General features: G+C 37.7%; 5 protein-coding genes across 5 annotated transcripts in view; 2 read left to right on the forward strand and 3 right to left on the reverse strand.

Moving 5' to 3' along the window:
• Nucleotides 1–1,608: 1,608 nt before the first annotated feature.
• LOC131432072 (small ribosomal subunit protein eS28) lies at nt 1,609–2,066 on the forward strand. The gene is made up of 2 exons (XM_058598126.1): nt 1,609–1,950; nt 2,016–2,066. Exon 1 carries the CDS (start codon nt 1,678–1,680, stop codon nt 1,873–1,875), a length of 198 nt encoding a protein of 65 aa, XP_058454109.1. The 5' UTR covers nt 1,609–1,677; the 3' UTR covers nt 1,876–1,950; nt 2,016–2,066.
• Nucleotides 2,033–3,606, reverse strand: LOC131432063 (alanyl-tRNA editing protein Aarsd1-like). Its single transcript, XM_058598115.1, has one exon. It carries the CDS (start codon nt 3,390–3,392, stop codon nt 2,172–2,174), a length of 1,221 nt encoding a protein of 406 aa, XP_058454098.1. The 5' UTR covers nt 3,393–3,606; the 3' UTR covers nt 2,033–2,171.
• A 2,166-nt stretch (nt 3,607–5,772) lies between these two features.
• On the forward strand, nt 5,773–7,138 carry LOC131429677 (protein lin-37 homolog). The gene is made up of 2 exons (XM_058594011.1): nt 5,773–5,908; nt 5,971–7,138. Exons 1-2 carry the CDS (start codon nt 5,869–5,871, stop codon nt 6,600–6,602), a joined length of 672 nt encoding a protein of 223 aa, XP_058449994.1. The 5' UTR covers nt 5,773–5,868; the 3' UTR covers nt 6,603–7,138.
• Nucleotides 7,139–7,199: 61 nt separating this feature from the next.
• LOC131432080 (uncharacterized) lies at nt 7,200–9,474 on the reverse strand. Its single transcript, XM_058598140.1, has 5 exons — nt 9,002–9,474; nt 8,058–8,942; nt 7,730–7,996; nt 7,521–7,673; nt 7,200–7,465 (listed from the first exon to the last, which is right to left on the reverse strand). The coding sequence occupies exons 1-5, from the start codon at nt 9,032–9,034 to the stop codon at nt 7,292–7,294; spliced, it is 1,512 nt and encodes a 503-aa protein (XP_058454123.1). The 5' UTR covers nt 9,035–9,474; the 3' UTR covers nt 7,200–7,291.
• Nucleotides 9,475–13,598: 4,124 nt separating this feature from the next.
• The window catches only part of LOC131432085 (elongation of very long chain fatty acids protein 7-like), a 64,885-nt gene continuing 61,108 nt past the window's right edge, over nt 13,599–17,375 (reverse strand). The window contains exon 8 of the mRNA XM_058598153.1: nt 13,599–14,656. Coding sequence (XP_058454136.1) covers nt 14,441–14,656 — 216 coding nt within the window. The 3' untranslated portion in view covers nt 13,599–14,440. The remainder of the gene's footprint in view (nt 14,657–17,375) is intronic.

Here is a 17,375-nt window from a genome sequence, read left to right on the forward strand (position 1 = left end):
CTGTACGATGAAACAACGAAGAAATTACATGGTTATGATTATTAAAATGCCATTTAGTTTTCAAAGTACATATTTCTACTTGTTTCACAATGTTTGGAGATTGTCTAGCGTGTGTCGTTTATAAATTGATAGTCACATAGTCGACGAGCAAGTGTAAATAAAGTGTTATAACAATAAATACAAAGCTAACCATACCATATGAAATAAAATCACAGACGAATAGACAGGACACTCAAATTGGATTCTCAAATCATTTTAACGGTAATTTCGAATATTCCATTAAATGGGATGATACTCGCATATGTCATGATGGCGACACGTTACCCACAAAAACATCCAGTCTGTCATATAGACTGTGTTTATTTTTTTTAAATTTACCAACAGAGTTGGCATGCATAAAGAATTATCTGTAATGTACTGATTTGTATACGTCCATAATGATTTCATGCAGGATACAGATTTAATACATATTGCCAAAACTAAATACAGAATTGTGCCTACTTTTCATCCTACAACGCAAAACAAAATCGAATCCACGTTATGTTACGATATTTGATTTTGGCTCGCCGCCACTTAATTTCGTGTGAAAATTACTAACACAATTAAAAATAGCCTAGATGACTACAAGTTCTAATGACCTTTTTTGACATTCTGTGCGAAAAACTAACTAAAAAAATAAATATTACAGCTATGTAAATACCACAAACCAATAATCGGTTTCATGCACTTGAGAGGTAATTTTTTTTAACAACGTTGAGAAAAATAAATTGTTGCCTTCAAATATCGCAAAAAAAATTAAATACATTATCAACATAATCCCTTGATTCATAGCGACGATTCACTTTTAAATATTATACAAAGAGTGATGAAATCCCGCATCTCTGCAAGCAGCTGATCTGTGTTGACAAACGGTGGGGGGAACCAACTAGTAAAAAAACTTCGACGTAATACAACGGGTGTACCGATAGGTAATAGTTCGCGCAGTTCAATATAGATGAAACTAGTGCCCCACGAAAATTTATTTTTAGAAGAACTTACTCATAGTGTCATGTCTGTTAGTCTGTGCCAAAATTTTGGCAAACCCGTTTGCTGGTTTCGGGATTGTTGTTAATCATCTCACAACAATGAACGAAAATGTTAATTAAACAAAGAGAAACTGCCACATGCTCATGCGGTCTCACCGAATATTAACAAATATGAAGACGAACATTAGAGAAGGTCCCAAGTGCAAATGACAGTTTCTCTTTTGAGTATTACGGTCCAATCAGCAATCCTTCCATCTAACACTTCACATGGGATAATAGCAAAAACCATAAACTTTCGACTTTCTCTGTAGAAGTAATTCGAAATTACTGGAATATGCCGCAATACTCAACAGAGAAGGTAAACAAAGATAAACGATTATTCACACTTGGGACCTTATCTAATGTTTATCGAGATATATCATTGAAGCAAATTTGTTACCTTGGACAAATTTTTCTTTGCGTGTGTGGTATTTTTTTCAGTGGGCTGCCAATGCCGGAAACCGTCATCATCAATGATGTCGTTTGAAGTTTATATCGAAGTCTAACGTCAGCTGTCAAAATTACCGATTTCTGTTTGCTGTCAATGCTTGCTCTTTTCTAGTGTTTTCAGACTTGAACCCGCACGTGTGTTCCGTAGTTCAGCTGCAAAATCATGGATAAATCTGTCGTTTTGGCTCGTGTGATCAAGGTTCTCGGTCGCACCGGTTCCCAGGGTCAGTGTACTCAAGTGAAAGTCGAATTCATCAGCGAACAGAATCGTCAGATCATCCGCAACGTGAAAGGTCCGGTACGTGAGGGTGACATCTTGACGCTACTCGAGTCTGAACGTGAAGCCAGAAGATTGAGATAAACAGCGGAACATGTTCCGAATTATTTTAAGGTCAACTTTAGCTTGATTCCACATTGTTCCGTATGGTCAATATCGGTAATATGATACTTTTCTTGTGTATAGAATAGGCTGATAATCTGTTTTGTTTTGTTTATTTACAGGTTATATTTTCAATTCAAGGAAATATCGTCAAATAAATTAATGTGAAATCATTTAATGTTTCTTAGTTAATAACACGATGACAAATATCTTTCAGAATGCATATGCTAGCATGGATTTATTCTGAACGGTTTGAATTTAATAGAATTAGTCTAATTCTATTTTTCAACGGTAGACAAGTTGAAATACTGTTCAACAAGTTTTTGGCATTGATCAAGGTTTGATGGTTTTAATTTGTTTACTTTGGCATTAAATCGAGAGCCTTTACCGGTTCCTTTTCCGTCAAGTATTTTGCAAATATCTTCTCCCAGTAGAGATATTTCCTCTGGTTTTCCATAAAGTAACAACTGTCCTTTTCCGCTTTCGTCACCATTGGTAAGAAAGAAAAAGCAGTCCGTCAGTTTGATGTTTCTCAAAAATACATTGATGAAATCGGAGTCAGCTCCATCCGTCCGGTGAATGGCGTAGAACTTTGGTTTAGGATCTAAAGAATTTATCTTTTCTGCCTCATGAACAGCCAGTTCGGTAGAAAGTTTTTTCGACGATTTTTGAATTGATTTGACCGTAACTTGCAGTTTTTTGATGAGGTCTATATGAGAGGATGGGCCTCCATTGAGTAGGTTGTTGAATTGAATTTCCCTGTCGTAACATTCTGTTAGTTTTCGAACAATACGATTACCAACTAGAAAGTGGACTAGGCACTTATTCTTACTCTTCTCTACGTTTAAAAATTTCATCGCTTGAAGTTGAGCCAGATTTTTCACGTGTGTTCCGCAGCACATATTTTTCTCAATTCCATCGATTGTGACCACTCGCAGAGGGCCACTGACATCGTCTGGAAGTCCTCGGGTTCGTGTATTACCAGATTTAAGTTCTGGATCGTTTGGCTGATAAACATCGACGGTCACTGGCGTGCAAGCTACGATCAGTTGATTACAAATTTTTTCCACTTCTTCCAACTGTTCTCGGGTGACATCCTTCGCATCTAAATCGACGTATGAATCTTCCGTTCCTAACCACCAGGATCGGGTACTGTAACCAAGTTCTTTATCGAATATCGCAGTAATCAAATGTTGACCGGAATGCTGCTGCATATGATCGAATCGTCGTTCCCAATTGATCCTTTGGTGGACTCTATCTCCGGCCAGGAACGGTGCCTGCTCACCCTCCACGAAATGGATTGCATCTGGTCCTTTGCGGGTGACGGATTTCACTTCGTAATCATTAAGCCAGCCATGATCCGACGGTTGGCCACCACCTTCGGGAAAAAGTACCGTATCTTCACAGATTACGTTGAACCCGTGGTCGGTTTTTTCGCAGGTGATGACTGTGGTACTGAATTCCTTGAGAAAACTATCTTCTTGACACTTGAATACCATGGTGACTAAATTTTTGTGGTAAAAAGTGTCAAATATGTACTCTTGCCGAGCAGAACCTTTTACTCTTTATCTAGGGAGTGAATATGTCTATTTGAGCGTTATCGTTTGGGCAGAAATTTATCTTCCTGAAAGATTTGAGCAATTTGTAGGTTACTGTTTATGAGAAAAATATATTTAAATTTGTTTTTTTTTCGGCGAATAAATAGGAAAACAGTGCTTAATCCACCTAATGGTGTGGTAATAAATATCTCTTATTCAAACAATCTAATTGTAACATATCAGTTTCATTGATCAGCTGATTTTAAACACAAATTCACTCAGATTGTTTACGTTAGTTACCAAAAGCGTGATTCAACGCATATGTCGCATATACGACAACATTCCCGAAACCAAAAATGTTGCCTGTTACGTCATTTATACCATTATATCTCTAAAAACAAGAGTGACAACCAATTGATCTGCGAACTTAATTCACAACGGCTATCAAACAACCCTAAACTTGTGAAAATCGGTGGAGCCATCTCTGAGAAAATTGATCGAAAAAATGTGTTCTGTCGGTTAAGTTGCTTATACAATCATATCTCCCAAACAAGAAGTGACAACCAACTCTGCATAAAATTTTAAAAACGACGAATGTAACATTTCAGCTGAACCGAGAAAAGCGATGTTGAAAAATAATCGCACAAATTAAAATCCTATTTAAAAATGAGTAATTGAAACAACTTCATCTCTTCACTACATCGTCCAATTTGTATGCGTGCAACGTATCATAGTGACTAATTCACAATTTTCAACTACAAAGATAACTTTTAGGCAAAAACGACAGTTACGTCGTTTTGTAATTTGATCATGTACATTGGACAGTATTGGCCCGTTTACACTTCTGCTGGCTGCCAGCATGCTGGTGTCAGTGTACTGCCCTCTTAGGAAAAAACGTTCAACGGTGGTCCAATGATTGAACGTATTGGACCAACGAAGGACCACCGTTGAACGTTTTTTTCCTAAGTGGGCAGTACACTGACACCAGCATGCTGGCAGCCAGCAGAAGTGTAAACGCTACATATGATAGGTCGTTTTTTTCCTGGTTGACTTGACACACAAGTCGTTTTGCTTCTATTAGTTACGTCGTTTTGCGAAAGTCACAGTGTTCATTCGTCGTTTTGTTACTCGCACTTGTGTAAAAGCCAGTTTTGCTCGGAAACATTAGTAAGAGCTAGTTTTGCATGTCAAGTGACAAAACATGACAGTCGACTCATTTTTAGGCTGTGAACCATTTCGCGGTTAATTTTAACATTTGGTTAAAATCTAACACTCGAGCGGTTAATTTGATGTTGTCAAAAATAACCCTGCTCGAGAGCATGGTTATTTTTGACAGATCGATAGTTATTTTCTGACACTGAAAAAAATCTTGCAATGAAAATTCTAATATTAATTCTTTAGTTGAAATTATTTCCAGTGGAAAATAAAACCGAATAATTTTCAGTCCGTCAAATTTTGAAATGGGCCGCAGTTTTAGTTAAATTTAACTACTCGACACAAAATAACCACTCAAGTGTCAGATTTTAACCAAAAGTTAAAATTAACCACGAAATGGTTCACAGCCTTAGTGTGTTTTGATAACTTTCGCTTTTGTTTGACGAAGGATTCATAACGGTTTCTAGGATTGGAAACAAATCAGTTTTTTTTTTCAAATTAATCTGCGTATTTTTCAACAAGCTTAATAGCAAATCGATCCCATTAAATATCTCAAACTCTACAGCAAGTCTCATTTTTATAATATCACACTAGATCTGGTTTTTCGTGAAAAACTATTTTGTCGTGAGTCCGCGCATACACTTTTGTTCATGCTTTGGTATAGCATTAATGATTATTTTTCATTGATTTCGACATACGTCAAATGTGTTGACAGACTTTTTAGTGATTCTATAGTGAATCGAGAAACGGTGTTCGGGTAGTGCGTGTATTAGGACATTCCTAACAAAATGCAATAAAAATCTCGGTTTGTTTACTTTTGTTACTTAGGTCGTAATTAACATTTTATACAAAACTGATCTTATAGATTTGCAATTCAAAACTAACTTTCATGCGAAATTGAATTGAGCAAAAATTTGTTGGTTACGTCACTTATACAATTGCATCTCTGGAACCGGAAATGACAGTCAACTATTCTTCAAACTTATTTCACAGCCCAGAAGTACCTTTAAGTTTATTAAATCGGTTTAGTCATCTTCAAAAAAGAAAGCAGATTTCTTTAGCAATTCTATTACCTTTCTTTAGAGAATAACAAAACAGTAATTCTAGATCCTTTGATGAAAGTGTCAAATTGCCAAAACAGTAGTGAACTTTCTTATACTTATTTAGTTCAGTGTAAGACTGTCATTTACTCCGACGAACTGTTTATACTGTGGAATAATGTTCATCCATCCAAGTAAACGTTAGTTTTGTGTTTGATTGCTAAAATAAATTGTTAGACAGAATGTCCAAACGACGAAACCTGCTGGATTCAGCAGAAAAGCGTAAGTTTGTCTGATTTACTAGAAATCTTTTCGTAAATTGCGCTTTATACAAAAAAAAACAGGACGCTCGCTGCAAAATGTTGCTATGGCGCGGGGTCGGCTCAAGGGAGCTCTGCAGGACATCGTAACCCAGAGCGAAGACGACGACGACGATGGGAATGAGTCCGATGGACAGCATGAGATTCGATATTCAAAACGACTGAAAAGTTCCGCACCCGAATCAATTCCCATTCCACATCAATCATACATCATGAAACTGTTTGACCGAAGTGTAGATCTAGCCCGGTTTGATGAGTCTACGCCGTTGTACCCGATATGCCGTTCTTGGATGCAAAATCAGCCGCGACTGAATCCAAATCGGTTCCCTCGACAATCTTCGCCAATCAAACGTGAGCGTAATGCCGATATTGCTGACCAATACCGAAGCCAGGAGCTGAAGGAGATTCGAGCGATGCCAGCACCGGGTCCGTCTACAGATTCAAAAAGACGATGTCCATCGCCATTCGAGCATTCCTCTTCTCGAGTGGATATCGATCTTCATGCTGAACCGATTCCCAAAGCGATCCTTATGGCTGAACACAAACAGCGTTGGGCTCGAGTTCGCCAAAAGTGGCAGCAGCACGGACGGCAGATGGACCAACGATATACGGCGAGCTTTGAGTTGTTGGATGCGTTGTTGAAAACGCAGTTGTGAAGTGTGCTTGTGAGATCTAAGAAAATAAGATTTTATAAAACTGACAAATTTATATTGTATTGCATGAATAAATATAATTGTAAACACAAATTCTATTCCGTCTGTCCTAAAAAACTCATAGATGTAATAAGTCATAGCAAAAGGCATTTTTGGCAATGCAATCATTCGATTCCACTATTTGAGATCACTGTAGCAATTTTGAGCGAAATGGACAGAGTCAAACTAGAGCATTAGCAAATCCCAATTCAATCGTTCAGACGTTTACAGCAAAGGGCGTCAAAGACATTTAATTCCTACCAACACAAACTTAAACTTGCGCTTGGAAATGGAATAATAATGTTGATGGTTTCAATTTGGTCCGTGTAAACCCAATTAAACTTGTATCGGCAGTGGCTCGTCAAAGCAAGAGACCATGTAACGGACGACGTTTGTTAACGAGGGAAACACTTTCCAAGCCTAAGTGGTCTTATATGGCACCGAAGTGGCGAATTTCAGTTCTTGGTGCATTTTCAGAGCTCCATGGAAAAGCCGATCATCTTGAGCAGAATAAGATGAATTTCTCAAATAATTATTTTATTAAGTGATTGAGGTAGTATGTTTTTCAAACAAATAAATGATCAAATCTAAAATATACTGATCTCTTTTACTAAAGTTATAAACAAGGCTAACCTAACTGAAAACAAGGCACATTAGGACAAGCGCTCTTCGATGCGGACTCTTTGCTTAACACTAATATCACACAGCGGTAGTCGTTCTCTTGCCTGTCGAATTCCTTCTGCCGAGCAGTCGTTCACGCTGGACAGGTGAAGCCGGTTCACCGTAGGTAAAAGCTCCAGTAGCTTCAACAGGCAGGTATCATTAATCTGTTGAGAGTTAAAGTAAGTTAAAACGCAGTCAGATCAAAATCTATTTACCTACCGACGGAACGTCTATTGATAAACTCCGTATAAAAACTAGGTTCGATTCGTATGTACAGATGTAATCGGTTAGACCTCGAAATTGCAGCCTTAACTCTCTTAACTGTGAGAGGGAGGCAAAGTAAAAGAACAGATCCAAATCTAGGAGTTTTTCCTAAAATGACGAAAAGCGTAAAAAAATCACTCATATACTCACAGTTTCGATCTTACCGATTCGTGTAAAACCAATCGCTGAAGATAGAGCAGATTCGAGCAGATAGCACTGTAAAATTTAAACATTGTCGCCTCATTCATACCACAGCAAAGATGCAAAAGCTCGAGTATAGCAAGGGCTGGACACAATGTGGATGCGAAAGTGTTAAATTTTTTCGGATCCCTGATATGTACCGAATATAGGGAAAGCATTTGAAGCTTCTTGAAAGGACTGCAATGCCCCGGATCGGGAGCATGAATTATCGCATCCTCAATTCTAAGACGCTAGAACATAAAAAACACATTTAGCAGCTACGGAAACAAATCAACTTATCATTTTGAAAACCTTCAAACATCGCAGCTCGCTGAGATATCGGAAACATTCTTCGGACAGCTCCTCTATGCTGATACATAAACACTGCAGATTACTACAAAACGGTGCTATTCTTCCCAGCACATGCTCATTGGCGTTACATCGCAGGGTTACGTCTTTCAGTTTGGCACATCGCTGGAAGAACCCCGCCAACGAATCGAGCGAACGACTGTCATCGAAACTGGAATCGACCGAGTAAAAATTTACCTTCTCCAACAGCGGAAAATTCATTCCGCAAACACTGGCGAAATGGTCCTCGGTGAGAAACCAAACCTCCAGCTCTTTCAAACGAGCACAAAAATGCTGCAGAAATTGTTGCGGCCGCTTGGAATAATAGCTGATTTGTAGGTGTAAGCCGGTGATGTTCGGTGTCACCTCTCGGAAGTCGATTTCCGGCAGATCCAACAGATTGTTCTCCAAGTACAAATCACACAAATTGTTAAGCGGGGGAAAATTTATTTCGGCATCAGTTTGATGCTGAAATGTGCAGGCATCAACGTGAAGACGTTTCAGATTTGAACAGAATTTCAACATATTCGCAAGAAACTCAATTTCTACCGGTACAAAATTGTTCGGCAAAAGTTTCAGTGTATCCATTGTTGAAGAAAATTTCTCCAAAATTTGCAACAACAGTTTACATTTGGCATAATCGTAGCCGAAATAAAGAACCAGATGTCTGTACGGCCTCGAACTGCATAGTAGAATGCGATGAATCGTATCCTCTTCACCAGGTCGACGAAAGTCGACCACCAGTTGCAGTTCTGTCCAACGAAGAGCCAACCTGGACCACCGATGACAAACAGCTGCTGTGGTTTTGCGATCTTCCAGCTCGAGATGGGTGAAGATTTTTACCAGCATCTGCGTAAGAGTTACATATGATTTAGATACATACAAAACAGCTGATTTCGGAATGGTACTTCTTCCGGTAAATCTTCGATAGACGTCGTCATGATTTGTTTTCATTTGTTTGGATTGTTTTTAACCTTTTTATTTAACACCGTTAACCAAATATACATTCCACCAGAGATGCCAGATATCTTCACAGAAAATCTTTATTAGGTTTTTTATCGTGACGACACAAATGAACAAGTATTCATCCTTGACAGTTCAGCGGTACTGTTTACAAACAAGCTTAAACAAAAATCGAAGAGCACATCTAAAACAATCATCTTTACACTTTGCAACTAGTCACTTTTGTTTAATAAATATCAAAAACGAACCGTATTCAATCGTGAACAAATGTTTTTAAACTTTATTTAGGCGATACGGATCGTAAATGGTCTGATCCAATTTGTCAATAAACAAACAAAAGAAATTTCTGTTTACAAACAGTACTGCTGAACTGTCAAAATATGTTCATCCGATTGAGGTTAGCAGTGACGGTAAAAAACCTAATTAGGTTTTGCACGAACATGACATAACCTCACAAAAATGAACAGAATGAACTTTTTTTGACAGTCGACGTGTACTTGTTTACAGTTTAAAAGTTCATCAGAAGTTCTTCGTTCAAATGTAAAAATTGCAAGTCGCCTCACACTCAACAGATTCATACATATATCGCTCCTTGATGCTGGAAACACATACAGGGCAATCTTTTTAGTTATTTTCACTGTGGAATACGTTTTTAACAGGCACTTTTTCGTCATTTTTTCAATGTTTAACTTGCAGTCGCAAAACAAAACAAGTACACGGCAACTGTCAAAGATGAACTTGATTCATCGGCAGTTCATTTGTGTCGTCATCGTGCAAAACCTAATTGCCTTGTATTAGGTTTTGCACGAACATGACATAACCTCGCAAAAATGAACAGAATGAACTTTTTTTGACAGTCGACGTGTACTTGTTTACGGTTTAAAAGTTCATCAGAAGTTCATCGTTTGAATGTAAAAATTGCAAGTCGCCTCAAACCCAACAGATTCATACATATATCGCTCCTTGATGCTGGAAACACATACAGGTCAATCTTTTTAGTTATTTTCACGGTGGAATACGTTTTTAACAAGCACTTTTTCGTCATTTGTTCAATTTTTAACTTGCAGTCGCTAAACAAAACAAGTACACGGCAACTGTCAAAGATGAACTTGATTCATCGGCAGTTCATTTGTGTCGTCATCGTGCAAAACCTAATTTTGGCGCGAACGAATTTTGACATTTCAGCTGTTTTTCAAAAAAGGGCGATTCTAACATTGACAGCAAATGGAGAAAGCGATGAATGTTTCGACCTTCATTTAGCGGCCCTAACACGAGTCATTAAAATTACATTACTAAAAAATAATATCATTTAATAATTTAATAATAAACGTGCATGGTGAAGTAATGACGAGTTTTCTATGAAATTTGAAGTACATCATTACTTAGTCATCATTAAAAATGACAAAAATAATTCACGTGTAAGGGCCGCTTTTCAATTCCTATTGAGCAATTATCGTATATTCTCAGATCAATTTTTGATAAGGTGATGAACAGTTGATTTATCTTCAGAAGATATTTTTTCTACTTTTGTTATATATCCAAAGAATAAATCAACATAAAGAGTTATACCCTTTGTTTAATTCCTGTGTGAATAATGAAGTTATTTTTCGTGAAATTATCAGGTTTCCGCGACTAAGTCAAATCTGCGGGTAATTTTATCGTCTCATTTACTATTTCCAGTAGTAAAAGTTCGAAAACCATTTACAATAACGAAAATAAATAGTTTCGTCCTACCTTTCTGGCAATTGAAGTATCGCCCTGTTGGTTGGCATGGAACATGGAGGGCAAAACTTACGTAAACAAATAGAATGACAGTTTCACTCTTTACAATTCTTTGTATTACAAAGATTGAGATTTTTTGTAGAATCCCAATTTTTATGCAGAATTGTAGGATTGTGAAGCATTTATTCTCAATTGTGAAGCATTGATTCTTCTTTGAAAAACAACTGATTTCTCTCCCCTATTTCAATGACATCATATTATCAAGATATCCAGCTCTCACGCATTTCACGAACAAATCTCGGATGATTTTTCAGAAGGCCGTAAAAGAAAAGTGACAGTTTCTCTTTGTTTACTTTCTCTTCTATTAATTACCAAGCGGTACCACGATTATCACTCAACTCTTTGCATAAAATGATACCCGAAACTTTTGACTTTCAAACATAACTGTAAAGCCAGAAAAATCTTTAAATCACATTACAATAATCGAAAGAGAAACTATCAGCTCTTACGGCCTTCTGAAATATCAACCCAGAAATCAAAAGCAACATCCCACATTATCGAAATGACGGACTGAGTAATGAATTCTTACTCGACTACTCGATTTTTCAGTGCTCGAATCATATGTTTTATTGAGATTTCGTTCATTTTACGAATGTGTTTGTGTGAAAGTTAGGTGACTCACGCCAGCTAGATGAATGGATAGTGCTGAATAAGGTAGAACTTTTAGTTATATACATTTTTATTTAGAATTTATTTGGAATTCCACATGATTTCCACATGGAATTCCGAATGATTCGGAATTCATTCGGACCTGATAATGTGGGATACTTTGTTTACGAGCATGCCCAAGTAACCATATGCATTATATCACTGCACATTCACAACCCTTTTTTTACATTGTTGATGTATAATTACACTAATCCTACATACTTTAAAGCAATGTGCATTAAATTTGCATTCAAAACGTAACTGAGCATTATTTTACAACAACCTTCCGCCGTGCTATATATCGACATCCAATGCTATATTTTGGAGCAACGAAACTTAAATAATAACTATAAGAGTAATAATCCTATAAGAGTCTAATAAACGCCCTTTTCAGCTTTATAATAGCATGGTTAAAATATGTGTAACTCCGTTGCATTTAACAGACATGACAGTATGACTAAATTATTATGAAAATAATTTTTCGTGATGCACTAGTTCCAAAGATACACTCAAGATTACTAAGTACCATCATAAATCAAATAAACATAGATTTCCGACTGTACGGTGACACTAACAGCACCTCTAGTGAGAAACGGGTGTACTTTTTTCCATTAGCTACTGTGGTTTTGTTAAATGCGCAGGCAACTTTATGCATGCATTTAAGGAGCATTTACGCACCCATTCTCCACCAGACGGTGCTTTTGCTGTCACGGGTTGCTCAACTACATTAGTATTACACTGGAAAATCTATGTTTATTTGATTTATGGTCCATACAAGTCATTGAAAAAATGTTGGTCACAGATCGTGAACCGGTCAACCGTTCGTAAATATCCATCGCTTGACCCGCCAACCCATGAAGTTCAATGGTAACGATGGTATCTATGGAGAACTTATTTGGTATTTATAAATAAGAATAACTTTGGAAGTGAAAATCAGTTTCAGTGTAGGGAAAACTAATACCGTTTTCGTTTATTGATCAGAGCAGCTCGAGAGCTGACCCAGAGTCGCCAAAACAACTTTTGATGAGTTTGTTTTAGCAACCTGGGGTCGCTCCAGATCGGACTCCAATCGCGTAGTTTCGCTCTGAAATTTTTTTCTCGGGTGGCACACGACATCCATTCGAGTTTGTTTTTTTTTCTTCTTTTTTATATGAGTTGTTGTTTAGGGCGCGTACCACGTGTTCGTTTTACTCGGAGTCAGAGCCACCCGCGTGTAGGTTCTAAAACGAAAACGGTATAAGTGAAGTGACTTGTAACTGCAGTGAATGTGAAAGTGGAAGTGAGAACGGTAATAAGGGCCTGTATTCACAAATAAACGGTACAGTTTCATTCGAAACCCTTCGGCAAAGAAGCTCCTAAGGCACATTTACACCCCGATTCTGTATTTCGTTCGAATCGGGTACCAAATTTTGTCATAACTGTGAAGCCAGAAAAATCATTACATCACATCACAATAATCGAACGAGAAATCAGCTCTTACGGCCTTCTGAAATATCAACCCAGAAATCAAAAGCAACATCCCACATTATCGAAATGATGGAATAGCGGCCCTTACACGATCATTAAAATTGTCATTACTAAGTAATGACACTTCTGCTCAAACGCTCATCATTACTGCATTACTGTACATCATTACTTTTTAGCATTATTAATGATGAGTATTTGTAACTACTTAATGAAATATTAACAATTTAAATCTACACTTTGTCATTTTTGCGCGTATAGTTCTAAAGATATTCAGCACTTCCACAAAAAAATAAGAAGAAGAAATAATGTTGGTAATGATGGAAAATCCGGAATTCCATCATTACTGAACTCGTAGACCTTACACGATCATTAAAAGTGCCATTACTTTTTAGTAATGACACTTCTAATGATCGTGTAAGGGCCGCTAATGAGTAATGAATTCTACCAAATTTTGCATTCTGTAGCTCGATCGAGTTCGAGTTTTCCATACAAAAGCATCACTCGATTGAATTACATGAGGCAAAATTGTAAATTCGATTGATCGAAGTTCAAAATAGAGGTGAAAGTCGTTGTTAGCGAAACAAAAAAAAAAGGAAATGTGACACCAAATGAGCCACTCGGGGGAGTGGTTGGAAATCCAATGTATTCTCTTCGAAAGCCGAATCCGAAAGTGACATTTATTCAGGTATAAAATAACAATTTATAGTGCTGTTTGAAAATCATTTCTACAGATAAATACAAGAGTGTGTCAGCATCCAGAGAAATCTTTTATTTTTGTTTCTTGCGTAAATCTCTCTAAAAGTTAAAAAAATAAACCATTTTCCCTACTAACTACCTTCACTTTCATCAGCCCTCATTCTTCCAACTACGCGCTTCTCTGACCACTGGTCGGCTACGAACCAGAGGTCAAACCGTTGCCTAGATAATCCTACTCTCGAAAAAAATTTATTTCGTGTCCGAGAGAAAAAAAAACTACAGTCGTCCAGATCTCATTCTAACCTTTGTTCATGGCGCGTTTCACACGCCCTCATCAAAGCGCTTACAAACAAACAAAAATTGCCACTATTCTATGTATTGTAAATGTAGTATCCTAAACCGTTTGCGCACTAATCATGCGCCTATTTTTTTTTTGCTCACACACAGTTCTCACGCATTCATCCACCTATTTGCACTCACTTTACATCGCTTAACTAGTATTACATCTGCTAATTAGACATTAGGCGTAACTTTTTGCTTAACCACCGCTGCTTCAGGCACCCGTCAATCTCAACCAGACGCACCGAAAAATGAGTTTTCTGTTGTTTTCCTCGAATTCATGTGAGTTTAATTCAATAACCGATTAAACACAACCGTGAAAGCGGTGGCGCATTTGCCCCTGCCCCACTTCTGCTGTTGCTGCGCGTCTGCTTCTTTCGCGTCCACCCGAATGGCATGCCGTGTGTTGGTCCACCAAATCGCGTTCACCCCGTCCCCGGCTGTGGTTGGGGTTATTGGATTTTCCGCATCCGCAGGAACCCATCCGCGTCACCGTTGTTGTTGTTGGCGTTCGCGTTATCATCCCGGGCACCATCGACGAAACCGTTCAGGTTGCCATTGATATATGAGTTGGCGACGGCCGCTTTCGGAACGGATCCGTTCGTGTAGATCCCCCCGTTGGACATTAGCTTGTGCTGGTGCAGCAGCTCATCCTCATCCAGAACCGGCTGAAAAAAAAGACCAGAAACAAAAAAAAAAACAATAGTCAGTTCGGAATGGTGCAAAAATCTATACGAGATAGGTCGCTGCAACGCTAGTCGGTCGTTGATGGCATCAATTATCAGCGCCAGCGAGCCAACTAATTATCCAGCACCGGCAAGCAAGCAAACTGCGTAGAACACAATCGCCCGAGAACACGGCTCTCACCACCGGTTTACATTGGATCAGCAGAAAATCCTCGAACTTGAACGGCCAGTCAGTCGGACGTCGAATTAATGAAGTTGTTTGACTTGACGACGGGTGTTTAATTGTTTTTGCGCCAGTTTTGAAAGTCAGCAGAACGCTTCGGAAATCTTACGGGAAATGCTTCATAACTCACGGTAGTAGAAAACAATATGTTATCTCTCTGTCCTGTTTAGTGATTTGATTAAGTGGCCCGAAGACGGTAAACTCGAAACCTATTTGCATTTTGCTAATTCAGCAAAAAATTGTAGTTTAGTGCAACGGACATAAATCACAAAAAAAACTAAACGTGCAGCAAGTGCGTGACTTTCCGCAATTGATTAAAATTAAACCCGGCTGTTCAATAATAGAAAAACTACCACCGATCATAGCAGATGCGTTTTTTCTTGAGAAACAAGGTTTGAATGAAACAATTGCCGTACGAAATTATCGCATTATCAGAAATAGTGGGGTTCGGAACAATCGAGACAAAATGCGAAGTTAACCAATAAATGGCAAAATGCATCCACGAGAGAATGTAGAATTACTCTCACGATCCTAATACTTTTAATGGCTACATTGCCCACATGAACTCAACCAACGCAGAACCGAGAACTCCATGAACGAAGTCTTGTTTTTTCACGAAGTATTCGATTTAAATTCCAAATAAAGTAATCTTCCACAAAGAAACTTCTGAATAACGTGATTTGACTGCAAGAGCTTGAAATATACAATTTGTTATGAGGTGGTTTCAAGCTAACCGCCTCATGCCTGGAATTGATTACCAGTTCGAATTAACTTGACACGGTTGGAGGGAATCTGGAATCTTCAAGCTTCTCCTGATTCGGTGCGGTGCCGGCGTTGATATTCTACACATTGTAGTGACTTCGCACTAACATTTTCGCTACTATGTTTCGAATCGGATCTTAGTAGGACAGGAGTGTAAATACGCTCTCGAATGGGTCATAAATTCCACTTGCTGACTGGAAAGATAAGCTTTGTGTCTCTTGAAGGACTTCGATTCACGTGGATCACATCATCCAACAACCATAGCTAGTAGTTTCTATGCATGAAACAGGTAATTCTTGTTTGAGACTGCAGTGTTGTCGATGGTAGCGAATCGATGTTTAGTAGTTTACATTATATTGCACTAAAAAGATAAAAAAAATAATTCAGTACACATTTTTTTCGAGACCGTGGATTGAGGGCATTATAAATCCAATGAGTAGTAACAGATTGGTTTCGTCTATTGACAGTGTGTTTAGTATCTGTCAAGTTTTTCCTTCAGAATTTGTTATGGGTAAGATTCGAAAAATGACGCTCGAGCGCAGCGAAGCATGCTCCGTTATTTTAGTCAATTAGGCTGTTTTTTTCATGTCTTTTTGACATGCAGGGTGGTTTAATTGGCAAAGCAGGTTTCTTGCTTAGGAGCTAGCTACGGGTTCGAGTCCCGTCTCTGCGATAGCTTTTTCGTGGTTTTCATTACATGCTTGTATGCCCATGTCATTTTTTCCAATCTGTTTTTCTCGTTAGATACTGATCAAATTTAAAACTAGTTTAAAGTGGCTCTGCATTTCAACAAGACTAATACAAATCATTGAGATTTTCTTTTGTTTACTTTCTCTTCTACGAATAACTTGTTAATTTTCACGTTTACTTCCTAACTATTTGTGTAGAATAACACCTAAAATGATCATTTTGCTATCGTTGCAAGATACCTCACGAACAGTTGTATAATAACGCAGAAATATTCAGGAGAGAAAGTAAACAAAGAGTATCTGTCATAGGCTTTTAGGTTCGTTTGAAAAGTATCAGTGAACCGAAAGTCGCCATCTTGAATTTTGAGATGAACTGAAATATATTTTTCTTACATCTACACAACAAATCTCGGAACGGATTGCACTCTCAAAAACAGTTTGAAAATTACACCACATAAATGAAAGCATGCCGTAGTTTTGGGAGTGTAGACTTAATAGCACATCAATTAACATTTAAATCTGAACATTCTGTCTCTGCTTTGATGTCAAATTCAGATAAACGAGCTGTAAAATTATTTTGTTATATTTTCACATCTTTTGGGTTGAAAACTTCAATTGATTACGACGCTCCTTTTATTTGCATCTTTCTAGACGAAAATTTACAATTCTTCGTCCAAGGAAAACGTAATTTCTAATGTAAAATTTTAGGTAAAATTTCGGATGTAAAAATTCTGACGTACAAATTTCTAGCATAAATGATCTCCGACGTAGAAAATCATACGTAGAATTTTGTCGTGAATACGACTTACTTTACTTTGGGGCGCCTTTTCAAATTGTACCCTCTGAGAGAGTGATAAGTTTTTGATCATGAATATCTCTTGTTGTATCTAACGAATGAACATAAATTTTGCTACATGCTATCGGAAATATGATCACCATTTTATGATATAATATTCAGTTGTTTGACATAATCTCAAATAATTCAAAATTAAACTTATCTAAAATGTTTGATATAAACGAGTATTAA

The sequence above is a fragment of the Malaya genurostris genome, chromosome 1, assembly GCF_030247185.1.
Source record: "Malaya genurostris strain Urasoe2022 chromosome 1, Malgen_1.1, whole genome shotgun sequence".
Lineage (NCBI taxonomy): Eukaryota > Metazoa > Arthropoda > Insecta > Diptera > Culicidae > Malaya > Malaya genurostris.